This window comes from Geotrypetes seraphini, chromosome 7 (genome assembly GCF_902459505.1).
Source record: "Geotrypetes seraphini chromosome 7, aGeoSer1.1, whole genome shotgun sequence".
Classification (NCBI taxonomy): domain Eukaryota; kingdom Metazoa; phylum Chordata; class Amphibia; order Gymnophiona; family Dermophiidae; genus Geotrypetes; species Geotrypetes seraphini.
This window is the reverse complement of record NC_047090.1, coordinates 122,412,885-122,428,044: the sequence shown is the minus strand read 5'-3', so window position 1 is coordinate 122,428,044 and position 15,160 is coordinate 122,412,885. Positions and strand designations below refer to the sequence as shown.

Sequence of the window (15,160 nt, the reverse complement as noted above, 5' to 3'; positions counted from 1 at the left end):
AGATTTGCCAACATTTCTTGATAATAAATTGATCTGATACAAGTATTACAACACGAGCTCTCGTCACTTCTGGAAATAGTTCACAGGGAACCTCTGCTTTAGCCCTTTAAGTGTGTGGATGTTTCTTTAAAGTTTAAACATTAAGGCTCAGATTCCGTAAACAGCACCTAAATCGGCTGGCGTCTAGAAAATTGTGTCAGTCACGTCAATAAAAGTTTAGGTGCTGTTTACACAGTTGTGATTAGTGGCGCCTAAGCAAAAATGTAGGCACCGGAAACATAGGCGAGGGTTTTACAGGCCTATATTTCAGGTGCCTAAATTTTGGGAAAATCGTGCTTAGCACTGCCTAAGTCATGTTCTGCCCATAAAAACACCCACTTAGGTGTTGGGCGCTGCACAGTGCCATTCGATAGGTGCCTGCTTTTTATAGAATTGGATAAGCACCTATCACCCAATTATTGAAGCAATTAAGGGGATTTTGCCAATTCAGGCCCTCTTTTACTAAGCCAGAGCGCTTACATGTGCCAGCGCTGTTTCGATGCTCATAGGAATTCTGTGAGACTTGGAACTGCGCCGGAGCATTTAGCACTCTAACCAGTGATTCCCAACCCTGTCCTGGAGGACCACCAGGCCAATCGGGTTTTAAGGATAGCCCTAATGAATATGCATGGAGTAGATTTGCCTGTCACTTCCATTATATGCAAATCTCTCTCATGCATATTCATTAGGGCTAGCCTGAAAACCCGATTGGTCTGGTGGTCCTCCAGGACAGGGTTGGGAACCACTGCTCTAGACCACGATAGAAACCTCTACCGTGGCTTAGTAAAAGGGGAGGGTAAGTTAGGCACCCTTTAGATAATCTGGCCCTAAGGGTCTGATTTTGTGAAATTCTTGAACCATGCAAATGGCCAAATATCTTCAGTCAGCCAACAGAAATTTTCCCATGCTGAAAAATAGTTGGCCAAGTCCTGGAGAGATTTACTGTTGGGCAAATTTTCTTGCACACCCTTCAAATTTCACAGAATCGAGACCTAAGTGCACACAAACACATGTAAATATATATATAATATATATCTAAATAGATATATTTGTGTATATTAACTATATTAACATACCTGAGCTCCAATCCATGTGGATTCTATTAGATGCAAATTTAAATTAGGAAAAGTTATAATACAACTGATTGTGCCCAAAATGCCAGCATACAACTTTGTGAATCTCCATCTTAAAAAGGTCTCTCTCTTTTTTTAGTCATGAAGTTTCCAAAGTCTGTTCCCCAAGGGCAATGTTTACATTATTAATCTGTAGACTTTTATTATTGCCGGAAAGCATACATAAAACAAACACATTGTCTTCGAACAAATTTTGCTTCAGGCAGAAATGCAGATAACTGCACAGCCTTGAGGCCTGAGTAAAATATTAACTATATGAACTTGAAGAAAACCACCTGAGTGATGATAAATGCTTGAGTTGAAATCTAGCATATGAAAGTCTCTTCATAGAATCAGTTGATTTTAATTTATGACGTTTCTTCTGGAATATGTGTAATTTGCAGATTTTGCTCTGCTCTCCTAACAAAAGCAAGAGACAGTAGCAGCTATAAACTTCCTGCGGGAGACGTGTGCTTTGAATGCGCATGCTCCGTGCCTGTTGAAACCTCGGCTCTGTGGCTGTCTGCTTCTTCCATGATCTGAGGTGAAGTACTTGCAGCTGCATCCAATTCTCCAACTGAATCTGGGGAATTAAATGCATTCCTCTTTGTTTCTGTGACTCCAGGTGTTGACCAAAGTCTTTGCAAATTCCCTGTATCTTTTAAGGTGCTCATGGTGGGCTGGCCTTCTGGTTCTTCTTCCCGGTCTTTGGATTTGCCACTGGCATCCGTGAAGTGCCCAGCACCTTGTACAGTTTTTCCAGCGGTGCTCAGTGTGGCACCTTTTCCATTGCCTGGTGTTTGATTAGCCCCCCTAATAACTGGCGCTAAGCTTGGACTGAGAAATGACGTAGCCACAGTCATTGCTCTCTTGAGATCTTGGGATTTAATGCCTTGATCTTCTAATACAACACCATGACGTTCTGTATAGGCATTGTAATTTTGTGACCCACTGGAGTTTGTTCCAGTACCAAACAGTGGAGCTTTGGCTGTGATTCCAAGACCCTCTTTGAACTCTAATGATCTTTTCTTATGATTTGGATCTTGACTTACCGGTCCAGTTCTGGTGGGACCTTTGGGAGATGCATTTGCCTGTGTGGAGACCTCCTGGCCTGGGCTGCTGCTGAAGGGCTCACCGCTGGATTTGACAGGTTTCCAGATCAGACTGTAGTACACAGCTAGGATGATGGCAGCCAAAGACACAGAGAGAACATAAGCCAGCACAGTGGCTAATCTCACCCATTTCTTGTTCGTCTTAGCAGCCATTTTTGCCTTCTTATCCCCCGTATAGGTGGCAGGTTTGCCCCGCTCCATGTTGGGCATGAAGTCTTTGTCCTTCATATTGCCCCTGTTTTTGCCCCTGTGTTCCACTGTTCCGTCCGTCTTGGAAGAAATGCGCAGAGCTCCCAAGTCTAAAGCAATATCAGATTTTTTTAAAAAGAGGGATTTTAGCAATCAGTTGCATCCTACATCCGTTCTCTCTCAGGACATCGCCGTTCTTAGCTAGCTGGAATCAATCATTCAATGACATTTTTGCAACTGTGGTCTCCCTGCATTATATAGCACCAGTCCTTGATGCAGATTACTTGCAATCTTGTTTCAGTTAATACATTAGAGAAGGCTTGCGCTGCTTAAAACTGAAAAGATAAGAGGATTATATGTTTTGCGAAGAAAAATTAACTCAGCTTTCAAACACCGCCTTTCCATCTCCTCCAGCAGATGAAACAGCTTCCTCTTGCAATAAACAGTAGACAGGACCAGAGAGGGAGGAGGATCAAAGCTCTTAAAAGGGCAATGTCGGTGCAAGCCAGCGGCTGGGATGGGAGGCTGCAGATGGCTGTGTAACAACGGCAAAGATGTGCCTAAAAGCCATGATAAACAAACCCTTTAGCATCACATACTGGATCATTTCTCAAAAAAAAAAAAAAAAAAGGTTTGACTTTGTGCTTTCTGTCCAGATTCAAGGGTACTGAGGTAAAGCACAATCTTTGTGATATACCTAATGTACGCTTGCAATCTTTTTTATTTTTTGGGGTACAACTATATTTAGAAAACATTACTTTTAACACAGAATCACTTAGATAATGGTGTAACCTTTCAATACCATCCAGAACAATTTTTGTAACAGGATACATGTGAGGATTCATATCTTACTTGCTGTGACAAAATACAAGTTAACAAACTAGAAAAATACACCATAACCTTATATTGTTTTGTTAAATTTTAATTTCATAAATTCAAGTGGCAACCACCCTGCTTTACTAATTGTGGACATCACTTCTCTCACCTACAGTAACCCCCTCTTCTACAAACCTGCTCTAGCAGTTTTTAGCGTGGTGAGCCGCGCTGAATAGCCCCTGCTGCTCCCGATGCTCATAGAGTTCCTATGAGCGTTAGGAGCAGCGCAGCTTACCACACTAAAAACTGCTAGCGCAGTTTAATAGAAGAGGAGGTAAGTTTAGACTGGATATTTAATTATTCCATATTTTTTTTTTATTCTCCTCACTATTTTTAATCATGCCTGCAAGTTCTCAGTTGTTCAAGAAACTGTAATGTTACTTTTAAATGATTTCTTTTAGATATGCTGTTGAAACATCTCTGCAACTCAGTAAATGATAGCAGATAAAGACCTGCCCAGTCCATCCAGTCTGCCCAATAAGGTGACCAGAGCAGCGCCTGCCACTCTGTATGGGCCTCGGTCACTCATGCTTAAACACTGGTTGTCAAGAATCTCTATACCAGGCCAACCATATAGGCAGCCAAACATGATGGTTGTAACTACATATCATCCCCAAGTTTTGCTGTTATGTGCTATTGACTCATATTCGAGTCCTAGTGACTTGATGAATTACTTATCTAAAAAGAAACCTGTTTTGTGCTAGTCTGGAAAATCCTCCAGTATCATCCCCATGGTTGTTTTCAATGTGTCCAGCCATCTGATTGCAGGTCACCCTTTTCACCTGGTTCCTTCGATCTTCCCAAACATGATGTCCTTCTCCAATGATCTTTCTCGTCTGATGGTGTGACCAAAATAAGAGTGTCGTAACTTCATCATTTTGGCTTCAAGTGGCATAGCCAGTTTGATCTCCTCCCAAATCGATTTGTTAGCTCTTCTGGCAGTCCATGGCATGCATAAAATCCTTCTCCAGCACCAAACCTCAAATGAGTCAAGAGATTTTCAGGGTCCATGGAGAAAAGCTGTTAATGACTTTTACCAGCAGCTCCTACCAAGGCTGAGTGTTCATAAAGAAACCTACTAAAGACTATGATTGATTGAAACAACTTTATTCTACTGTTAATTGTACGTAGTTGATATTAAGCTTTTATCCTAGGTGTTTTGGTTCAGAAATGCAGCTTCTGGTTTGGACTGACTTATTGGATGAAAATAGAGTGTTAAGTGAAGTAATATGCCTTTCAGCCTCCCATCTACTGTTGGTCTTGGGCCCTGACCTCTCTATCACCTCTTAAATTTACTTACAACCCTCACTGATGCTCAATGAAGGGGGTTACAGGATAAAGCTTAGTTTTTCTAGGCTGTCTAGATTTAGGTGAAGTTTCAGCTAATACATGTGTAAATTAATGTGGCTCTTGTATTCTGCTACCTCCTAACATCAGTGGTTCAAAGCAGGTAAAAAAGAGGAAAAAGAAAGAAAATGCAAAAAAAAAAAATGATTAAGAGAAGAATTTTCTGAATAGACAGGTTTTCAAAATTTTCTGAAAGGATTAAGGAATAACAAGAGGTGGAAGCTTATATATAATAGGATAAATTGAATGGCATAAGTCTCTACAGTAAGGGGCTAATGAGTGGATGGACCTCTCCTGGCACTAACACCTCTCCTCTTCCATCTCCCCATGCACCCTTCCCCACCCCATACCTCTTCAACTCTTCATCAGACACAAGCAGCATCTTTTACTTGCTGCTTGCAGCAGCCTCATCCCTCTCTCTGATGTCACTTCCTATTTGCAGGGAACAGGAAGTGACATCACAGGGAAGGCTGAAACCAGTGCAAGCAGTGGGTAAGAGATTCTGCTCATGGCCAGCTTAGATTTGAAGAGAAACAGAGGTGTGGTGGAGGGGAAGGATGCATGGGGGAGAGCGGGGTAAGCACGGTGCAACTATACCAGGCGCCTCCAGCCTGGGTGCAAGCTCCCTTTGCTATACCACTGTCTGCAACTGAAAATTTCTATAAATCGAGTCAGGCATAATCAGGCTTTTTATTAGATTCTAGGCCAGGTATTGCAATATCTAGGTTTGGGGGCCTAATTTTGGATCCCCACCATAAATTTGTCCCAGCTCAGATTTTAATGGGGATCATCCATCTACCTAACTTTTTGAAGGTAGACAGCTAGATTGTTTGAAAATTGCCATCCAAGGCTTATGAAGCTCAACCATTAATACATTATGATACTTCCAACCAATATTCAAAGGGAATTATGCATTGGCTGCCACTTGAGCAAAGCCATAATTCCCTAATCCAAAACATTTTTTAAAAGTTATCTGGATAATATCTTAAATTGCTAAATTTAGACTAATTGTTTTACTAATTATAGAATATGAAAAAACGAAACAAGAAATAATGGTTGTTGCCCAGTAGCACTGGATGGTGTCTGAAATAAAATAAATTGTTTTGGCATTGTGTTATTCTAGAATGGCAAATTTTGTTATCATAGTTTTTAAAGAATGGAAATACTTTTAAAACAGAGAATAGTGAAGTTTCTGGATTCCAATGGATTACAGGACCCGAGGCAACACAGGTTCACTAGAGGCAGGTCTTGTCAGACAAATCTGATCAATCTCATTGACTGGGTAACCAGAGAATTGGATAGAGGGAGAGCGCTAAATGTGGTGTATTTAGATTTTACTAATTACTAAAGGGAACTATTTCTAAATACTTGTGATATCTATTGCTCTTAAAAATAATCAAAATGAGATAATTTAGCAACACACTCATTAAACTTAATTTAAAATAATAATGTGACATGCTCAAATCCACAACCAAAGTGCACAGTGAATGAACACAGCACAGGTTGCCATTGAGACCATCATAGCTTTCACTGTCTCAACTGCCAGCATAAATGATCACATACTTTATATCTGAGGTTATGTTAAATTGAATTAACTTATCTGTAAATCCTCTGCGGTCACTACTACTGTTTTGGCAACCTTGTGAGTAGATAATATTTAATATAATATTTGCTAGAAAAGTAATAAAAGAATAATGATAAGGGTGATTCTATGCTGTCACATGCAATTCTGCATCTTGATTGGTCTGTAAGAGTGGGGGGAGTTTACAGTAGAGCATGTTTAAGTCTTCTCTGTATCAAGGGAGTCAAGAACCTGATCATTTCCCATTATAATCTTTGCTTTATGGAGGTGTAATCTTTGTTGCTATTTCCTATTATTCTTTCAAGTCTATAAAATGCAGAGGGAAGTAGAAAGGGTACATATGAATCGCTTGTTCATTCTTTCCAAAAATACTAGGACTAGGGGGCATGCAATGAAGCTTCTAAGTAGTGGATTTAAAACAAACTGGAGAAAATATTTCTTAAGAACATAAGAAATAGTCTTACTGGGTCGGACCAATGGTCTATCAAGCCCAGTAGCCCAATCTCACGGTGGCCAATCCAGGTCACTAGTACCTGGCCATAAACCCAAGGAGTAGCAACATTTCGTGCTACCGATCCAGGGCACGCAGTGGCTTCCCCCATGTCTTTCTCAATGTGTAATTAAACTCTGAATTTGTTGCCAGAGAATGTGGTGAAATCAGTTAGCTTAGCAGGGCCTAAAAAAGGCTTGCATAATTTCCTAAAGGAGAAATCCATAGGTCATAGGATAAGTAGCATGAAATCTGTTTTACTACTTAGGATCTAGCTAGGTACTTGGGATCTGGGTTGGCTATAGAGAATGACACGGAGAGAGATCCCCGCGGGGAACCGCGGCGTGGCTGCGGTTTGGCTGTGGGCTATGGAGACTCCATAGCCAAATCACTGCAGACACGGGGACAAAAGTTTTCACCGCCTGCAAATACGGTGAAAAGATTTGTCCCCGCAGGCAAATGTATCCCCTTCTACATACCGCGATTTACCGGGTCTTCACTGTGTGTTCGGTTCACTTCGGGACGGGTGTCTGATTTTTTTCCGGCGGCCATGCTTGTCGGCCATGTGGTCTCCTCCAACTCGTCTCTCTCCACCCGACTTGCATGTTGCCTGACTCCGCCCCCTTCAATATTCTGGCTCCTCATTAGTCAGTTCTTTCCTGCTCAAGAAGGGGACCAATCGCTACTGCCACACATGATATTTAATGGGTTGCAGTAGCGATTGGAAATCGAGAGATTTCGGAGCTGAGAGGCAAGCCCAGGATTTTTTTTGGAGTCGCTGCCTGGATTGGAGAGGAGTCACTGCTGCAGACTTGGAGGAGCTGAAATTTCATTGAAAACTTCGGCGCTACAAGTAGAAGTAAGGTGCACACTTTCCTACTACTTGCCTGCCCAGGGTTGGCGGCGGCAGGGGTAGGGGTGGGGGTGGATTCTTTGACCGGTTGGATACGGGAGTCTAGCTGAGCTGGGAGCTGGTCCTTTTTTTTTTTTTTTTTTATCTGAGTGGATTCTTTGACTGGTTGGAGACGGGAGTCTGGCTGAGCTGGGAGCTGGTTCTTTTTTTTTTTTTAATCAGTACTAGTGTAGTAGTGTGCTGTGTCCATTCCCATGGGTTACTGAATCCTATTCCTGTACATGTGCTGCAAGAATGGAGGAATCCAGCACATGTTCAGAATGTAACCCATGGGAATATGTTAATAAAGATAAGTATATAAAATCATACCTGTTTGAGGCTTTTATGCATGCTGCGGTGACGGTGACGGGGCGGTGAATGGGGTGGCGGTGACGGGGCAGTGAAAGGGATGGTGGTGACGGTGACGGGGCGGTGAAGGGAACGGCGGTGACGGGGCGGTGCAGAGGATGGTGGGACGGGGACGGGGCGGTGACGGGGACAGATTTTTTTCCCCGTGTCATTCTCTAGTTGGCTACTGTTGGGAACAGGATACTAGGTTTCATGGACATTCGGTCTGTCCCAGTATGGCAATTTTTATGTTTCATATGGCTAACATTGCTGCACACTTGAGAATGACACAGGGCAAATTTTTCCCCTTCCGCAAAGGAACTCAATTTCCCCATTCTGTCCCCTCAAATTTTGTCACCGTCCTTGCCCCTGCCTCATTCCTGTAAGCTCTGCCTGAACTGCACAAGCCTCGAACACTTACAATTTTAAAGTGTTTGAGGCTTGTGCAGATGAGAACAGAGCTTGCAGGAGTGGGGCAGGGACAAGAAAAGAACTCTCTGGTACAGGACGGGAAAATGATTTCTCGCAGGGACGGGGAAAAATTTGTCCCCACGTCATTCTCAAAAATGTAACTCCTCCTCCTTCTCTGGTTATTCTAGTCCTCTAAATTTTGTTTTCATTTTGCCTCTTCCCTCCACTGGAGTTCCTTTCTACCCTAACTCTTGTTAACCGTGTCGAGCTTTACGAATGTAGAGATGATGCGGTATACAAACCTAAGGTTTAGATTAGATTAGATTCTCTAGTGCACACTGAAGCCTTCTGTAGGCCTTTTGCCTCTCTTGTTATACCTTGAAGTTTACAGGGTGCTTTTTTTGAAGCACCAGTGTTTATGTTGGCCTCAGGATTCAAAGGATCAGATCCACATTCTCCATTCTCTGATATCTCTTTATGGTCTAGACAGCCTTTTGACGCTGAGTGATGCATACTAGGCACATAGTCCTCTCTGTATTCCGTCTCTTTCTTCCTCTTTTCCTCAAAAACATCTTCTTGGCTGTTTTGGATTCCTGGCAGCTCCAAGCTCTCCTCTTGCAACAACACACTACTATCATGTTCTAATTTCCCATCAGATGAATGTTCAGCCTTCAATTTTTCCAATTCTGGGAGTTCCTAAAAAAATCCAAAGACCACTTGTAAGTTACAAGCTATTTCTCAAAACACTAATTCTTATCCAACATGTATGAGAGATGATCTTACTCTACACCTACCTGGGCAGGAGATCCGTCCACTGTACATGAGGCAGTTTTATCATCTTTTCCATCCCATCTATGAAATAAAACATTAAACAATTCAGAAAAACTGACAGAGTTACAGAAGATTCTTTGCTTACATTTAAATGTTTACCTGTCACAGGTACTTTCTGAAGGCAGCAGTTCACACCGGATGTGCAGTCATTAGTGTGCCTTAAACTTAATGTGCAACTTAGTACACATTAAGGGGCTCATTTACAAAGCACTTAGATACACAAAATACTATAAGTTTCTATGGTACTGTATGTGTCTACAGTAAGTACTTTAAAATGAGCCTCCAAGTCAACAGCAGTGTGGCACCAGAACGGAAGGAATTGCTAGGAAAGGCCAGGCGGGTGCAGCGATTGCATGCTGCCAGCCCAGAAGCCTTACCCCAAATGTCAATTCTGATGGCGAGAAGGTCCAAGCCAGCCAGACCTTCTCTCCGACGTCAGAATTGACGTCGGGGGTAAGGCTTCTAGGCTGGTGGCATGCAATCGTTGCACCCGCCTGGCCCTTCCCAGAAATTCCTTCCGTTCCAGTGCCGCACTGCTGAGCCAGGAGTCCTATCCTCTCCCCCCCCCCGTCCTCTCCTCCCCCCCATCCTCTCCCCCCCCCGCCGCTTCGTTGACATGTCCTCACAGCGGCAGCAGCAGGAGGTAATTAAATCCAGCGGGCGGGCAGGCTTGGGAGGGGGGCAGTAGAGGACAGAGGCTGGAAGGCAATGAAGGGAACGTATGAGGGAGGGAGGAAGGGACAATCATTGGGCCTGAGGAAGGAAAGAAATAAATCACCACACAATAAAGGTAGGAAAAATGATTTTATTTTCAATTTAGTGATCAAAATGTGTCAGTTTTGAGAATTTATATCTGCTATCTATATTTTGCACTATATTTGTCTATTTTTGTATAGTTGTTACTGAGGTGACATTTCATGTTTTAAAAAGTCACCTGCCTTGACATCTGTGCCCTGTCTGTCCCTGCCACCACCATAGGGAGCATAGGGAGGGGGGACAGGGTGCAGAGCCTGGCAAGAGTGTGGGGTTGGGTGCAGAGCCTGGCAGGGAGAATTTGATTCAGAATGTTTTTTTTTCTTGTTTTCCTCCTCTAAATCTAGGGTGCGCCTTATGGTCAGGTGCGTCTTAAGGAGTGAAGAATATGGTAAACAAAATGGAGTTGGTCCAGAGGCAGGCTACTAAAATGATTAGTGACTTTCAACATAAGGCATACAAGGACAGACTTAAAGATGCTTGTTGCAGGTTTCTGGAAATCTACAAGCAGCATGATGCCAGCTGCGGAAACCCTGAGAGAACAGACTTAAAGATCTTAATATGTTTACTTTGGAGGAAAGATGGGAGAGGGGAGATATGATAGAGACATTTAATTACCTACATGGCATAAATGCGCATGAGACAAATCTCTTTCAATTGAAAGGAAACTCTTGAATGAGAGGGCATAGGATGAAATTAAAAGGTGACAGGCTCAGGAAATACTTTTTTACAGAAATGGTGGTAGATGTGTGGAATAGTCTCCCGGTAGAAGTGATGGAGACAAAGACTGACTTCAAGAAAGCATGGGACAGGCACGTGGGGTCTCTTAGGAACAGGAGGAGATAACGGCTGCTGTGGATGGGCAGACTGGATGGGCCATTTGGCCTTTATCTACTGTCATGTTTCTATGGTTCTATTTTTCTATTTGTGATGCTACTTTTTTGGGGAAAGTTCCATGCATTCATTTGGAAGTACATAAGTATTATGCACAAATGCAATCACAATCCAACCCTACTCCCAGCTTAAAGGGTTATTTTATGATTTTATGGCCATAATTTACATTCTGGTTTTTACAAAATAATGAGCTGCTTCAAATGCATTAAGCATGCAGTGATTTATATATTACTGTGTTAGGACATGACATGCCCCTTAAATCATGTTAAGGGGCAAATAACATGACTTAAGGCCCTAACTCTGCTTGACAACTTCCCCCTACGTGACTTGCCCAAGAATACAAAGAGTGTGACTAAAATCTGAACTCTGGCTTCCCTTTTTCCCAATCTACTGCTCTAACCATTATCATGAAAGGATTATACACATCCAGGAGGGGTGGGGGGATATGCCTTTAAATTATTATTGGATTGTAATTTGTTGGTCTTTGTATTACTTTTGTATTGTATTGTGATCATTTGTATTACTTTTGCTTATCTTTATACTGTATGAAAGGAGGGGTAGGTGGGGGGAAATTAAGTGCTGTTTATTTTGTTTGATTATATGTTGCACTTGATGTTGGTTTTTTAAATGAATAAATATATGGAAAAAAAAAGAAGAAAGGAAAAATGTCTCAATTTCTTGACCACTCAGTAGGTGCCACATTCAAGTTATTAATTTAAGAAATAACAATCTTTAAAGCCAGATTCAAAGTCTGAGCATAAGCAGGGTAAGGAAAGAACAGAAAATTTATTTATTTAAAATATTTCTACCACTTTCCTAGTCCCCCCAAAACCTGACAAGACACTTAGATTGCAAATTTTAAAATAAGGTTTTCAAAAATGATAAAAAGGATGGAATGCCTGCCTTATGAGAAAGACCAAACAGGTTAGGGCTCTTCAGCTTTAAAAAGAGGTGTCAGAGGGGATATGATAGTGATTGCTAAATCATGAGTAGGGTAGAACAGATACCATATATACTGAAATATAAGTCAATCCGAGTAGAAGATGAGGTACCTTTTTTCCCCCAAAAAAGGAGGAAAAAAGTTTGACTCGAATATAAGACCGGGGGGTGTTAATAGTCATATGTTCTGCCCGGATCTATGCCCTGCCCCCCCTCACTCCCTCCCCTACCACTCTCTCCCTGCCCTCCACCCTGTCCCCCCTTACTCCCTGCCAGACTCTGCACCCAGCTCCCTCCCTGCCCTGTACCCTGTGCCCCCTCTCTCCTGATGTCCTGCAGGTCTGCACTGGGCCTGGTGGGCAGGCCCAGAGGTATGTGAGGTCAGCATCCTTAGCTCTCTGCTCTGCTAGCATCTGACCTTCCTCTCTGCTGGTCCCACCTACTTCCTGCTTCCGCGAAGGCAGGTCCCAGCAGAGAGGAAGGCCCGACGACAGCAGAGCAATGAAATTCCTGGACCATGACGCTGACTCCGGGAGCATCCCCTCATGGTCTGCACCTGGGGTGGAAACCCCCTCCCCCCCTCCTTGGTATGCCACTGATGCTGAGACAGCTACTCTAACAACTAGGCTAGTCCTCTATTTGTTAAGCAGTTTCCCTTTATTCTTGTCAGCTTCTACATGTTCATTCCCTTCAGCCTTGAGTTTCAGGTTGCCACTTTTGTACTCTTTTGTCCATCCTTGCTTTTCTGAATACTTTATCAGTTTTTTGTAACTTATCAAGATATTATTGTTTGTCTTTTCTTTCTGAAATCTTTTAGTTTATAAAGGCTAATTTTCTTTCCTTACCTTTTCATCTATGACTCTTGAAAATTAGTGACCTCTTTTACCTCTTACTTTTATTTACATTGCTACAACATTTCATAGCCCTTATAATATCTTCTTTCAGTTTTGTCCATTGCTTTTCTACTGCTCCCACATGTTCCCATCTTGCTAATGACTCCTTGAAGTATTCCCCCATTTTGACAGTTACTAAAATAGCATCATACTATCTGCTGATCACTGGATGCCAAATGATAATATACTGTGCTAGTTATAATCTTATATTCTGCTTTATTTCCTTTGAAAATTCTAAGCAGATTAGAACTAGAACACTTCAGCAATAGAGGGAAGTACAAATACAATAATCCTTCAGTCAATTATACTATTAATTAAAGGGTGTTTTTCAAAAACAAATATGTTTTTAAGGCTTTTTGAAAGGGAGAGAGTGTATAAAGATAGTTCTCTAATCTGTCTTGGAAGATTATTCCAAACCCTGGCCCCTTGAAAAGGAAAAGGCCTCATTGGGTGCACTTAGGGGCTGATCATTTTTTTAACACCCCCCTCCAATATAAACAAATATTATTAGTAGTTTTATTAATTTATTTTTATAGCCCGCCCTCCCCAGAGAGCTCAGAATGGGTTACACTTTAACATTCACAGTGTTACAATATAACATTACATAGGGTTACAACCTCTCCAACCTCATGCCAGTGCTGTGGTATAAACAAAATAAATAAAAAATACTTTTCCTCTCTCTTTTAGGTCCTAGTTCACTCTTGCTGTCTAACACCAGCTCTGGCAGGGTACACATTTCAAATCTGACATATTGTAATCACAAAATAGAAAATAAAATTATTTTTTCTACCTTTTGTTCTCTAGACATTTTATTATTCAAATCCCAGGCTCTGCTTTCTGTTTGTTAACTCGCTCGCCAGGGTCTCCTGCCCATTTGACCTTTTTCTTTCTCCATGCTCACCATCCATCTTCCATCTCTGTAACTTTCTTTCCACTGCATTATCCAACATTTCTGTTTATTTCCCACTGTCTACCATCGCTCTCTCTCTCTCCCTGCCTTGTGCCCTGGGTCAAACCTTTCTATTCCCCTCCATGCAATATCTCCTCCTTCCTCCCCTACATTATCATGTGCAACATTTCTTTCTCTCTCCCCATGCACCATCTCTCCCTGCCCTCCACCCTATGCCCAACGTTTCTCCCTCTCTCTTCTCCATGCATATCTCCATCCCTCCCCTCCACCATGTGCAGGATTTCTCCCTCTCAGCCCTTTCTACCTCTTTGCTGCATCTCTCCCTTCCTCTTCTGCAGCCCATGTCCAACAATTCTTCTTTTCTCCTATCCCCCTGTGTATCAGCTTTCTATCCTTCCCTTCCAGGACCGGTTTTAGACATGCTGGGGCCCAAGGCATAAATTAAGGAGGGGGCCCCTCTTCTACCTGCCCGTCTCCCAATTTCCCCACCCACCTTTAAATGACTTCTTCACACACAAAACATACAGACCTTCACCAAATATAGAACAATAAATCACAAATTAGAAATAGAAATATGAATACCAAAACTGAACTGGAAACCACAACAAGATAAACTCGGCAAGTACTTCATTTTGAACACAATCAGTGATATAACCATGAGAGGAGACTAGGCCTCCCACTTTCAGCTTAGCTTCCTCAAAATGAACATCTCCCTTGCTGTAGCTGGTAGGGATCCCCAAGCCTCACCAACTGATTGCTACCTTCCCTCCCCCCCCCCCTTCCTCCCTCCAACTTTCTAACTTCTGCAACTGGCAGCAATATTGCAGAGCTGCTGCTGCTGCCTTCCCAACCCTGCTTGGCTTTCATGCATGCATGAAAGCAGTGGCAGCTTGAGGATATTGTCATTAGCTGCAACTTGGAGATTTCTGGTTACCGGACTGGAGAAAATGTCTTCAGTTGGTAGGGCTTGGGAATCACACTAATTTCTTTAAAGATGGTATATGGGATCAAAAAGGAGATATCCACAGGAAAAACACAATCCCATAGACTGAAGTATAAAGTGTTTAAGAAAGGATTGTTGAGACTCTGAGAAACCAGCTTGGAAAAATAGCAATACAAGATTTACAAGTTCCACGGTTCCATCATTGATTCTCAAAACCTCCCCCTCCTATTTGTTACGCTATAAAATTCAAATATATTCTTTATTGCTTCTTTCCTTAAAATACTTTCAATGGTGGTTCCTTTATCGGGAGTGATGCAGCCAGAAATGCAGTGTCACTATTGAACCCTTGAGAAAGCCTAGAGAAAGGGTGAAACGGTTCCCGTCGGGCTTTGGAATTTGCATCTATTTAAGGTAAGTTATTGCATTTCTTTGCTGGGTGGAAGACTATTTATTAAGAATATGAGAGAAAGGAAGCACTTGGGGTCGATTGGAGAGAGGGAGAGATGAACACAGAGATAGCAGAGGGGGTATAGCAGAAGGACCCAACAGCTGAAGGCATGTCAGCCACAACATTTAGCAAATCAAGGGATTAGGGCACT

At 42.3% G+C, this 15,160-nt stretch overlaps 2 protein-coding genes across 6 annotated transcripts in view; both read right to left on the bottom strand.

Annotated features, from left to right (window-relative positions):
- Positions 1 to 750: 750 nt before the first annotated feature.
- INAFM2 (InaF motif containing 2) lies at positions 751 to 2,521 on the bottom strand. The gene has a single exon (XM_033951789.1). It carries the CDS (start codon positions 2,489 to 2,491, stop codon positions 1,598 to 1,600), a length of 894 nt encoding a protein of 297 aa, XP_033807680.1. The 5' UTR covers positions 2,492 to 2,521; the 3' UTR covers positions 751 to 1,597.
- Positions 2,522 to 2,718: 197 nt separating this feature from the next.
- Positions 2,719 to 15,160, bottom strand: part of CCDC9B (coiled-coil domain containing 9B) — a 229,332-nt gene continuing 216,890 nt past the window's right edge. For all 5 annotated transcript variants that reach the window (XM_033951784.1, XM_033951783.1, XM_033951786.1 and 2 more), the window contains 3 exons: positions 9,193 to 9,250; positions 8,776 to 9,094; positions 2,719 to 3,012 (listed from right to left, as the gene is read on the bottom strand). In XM_033951784.1, coding sequence (XP_033807675.1) covers positions 2,762 to 3,012; positions 8,776 to 9,094; positions 9,193 to 9,250 — 628 coding nt within the window. In that variant the 3' untranslated portion in view covers positions 2,719 to 2,761. The remainder of the gene's footprint in view (positions 3,013 to 8,775; positions 9,095 to 9,192; positions 9,251 to 15,160) is intronic.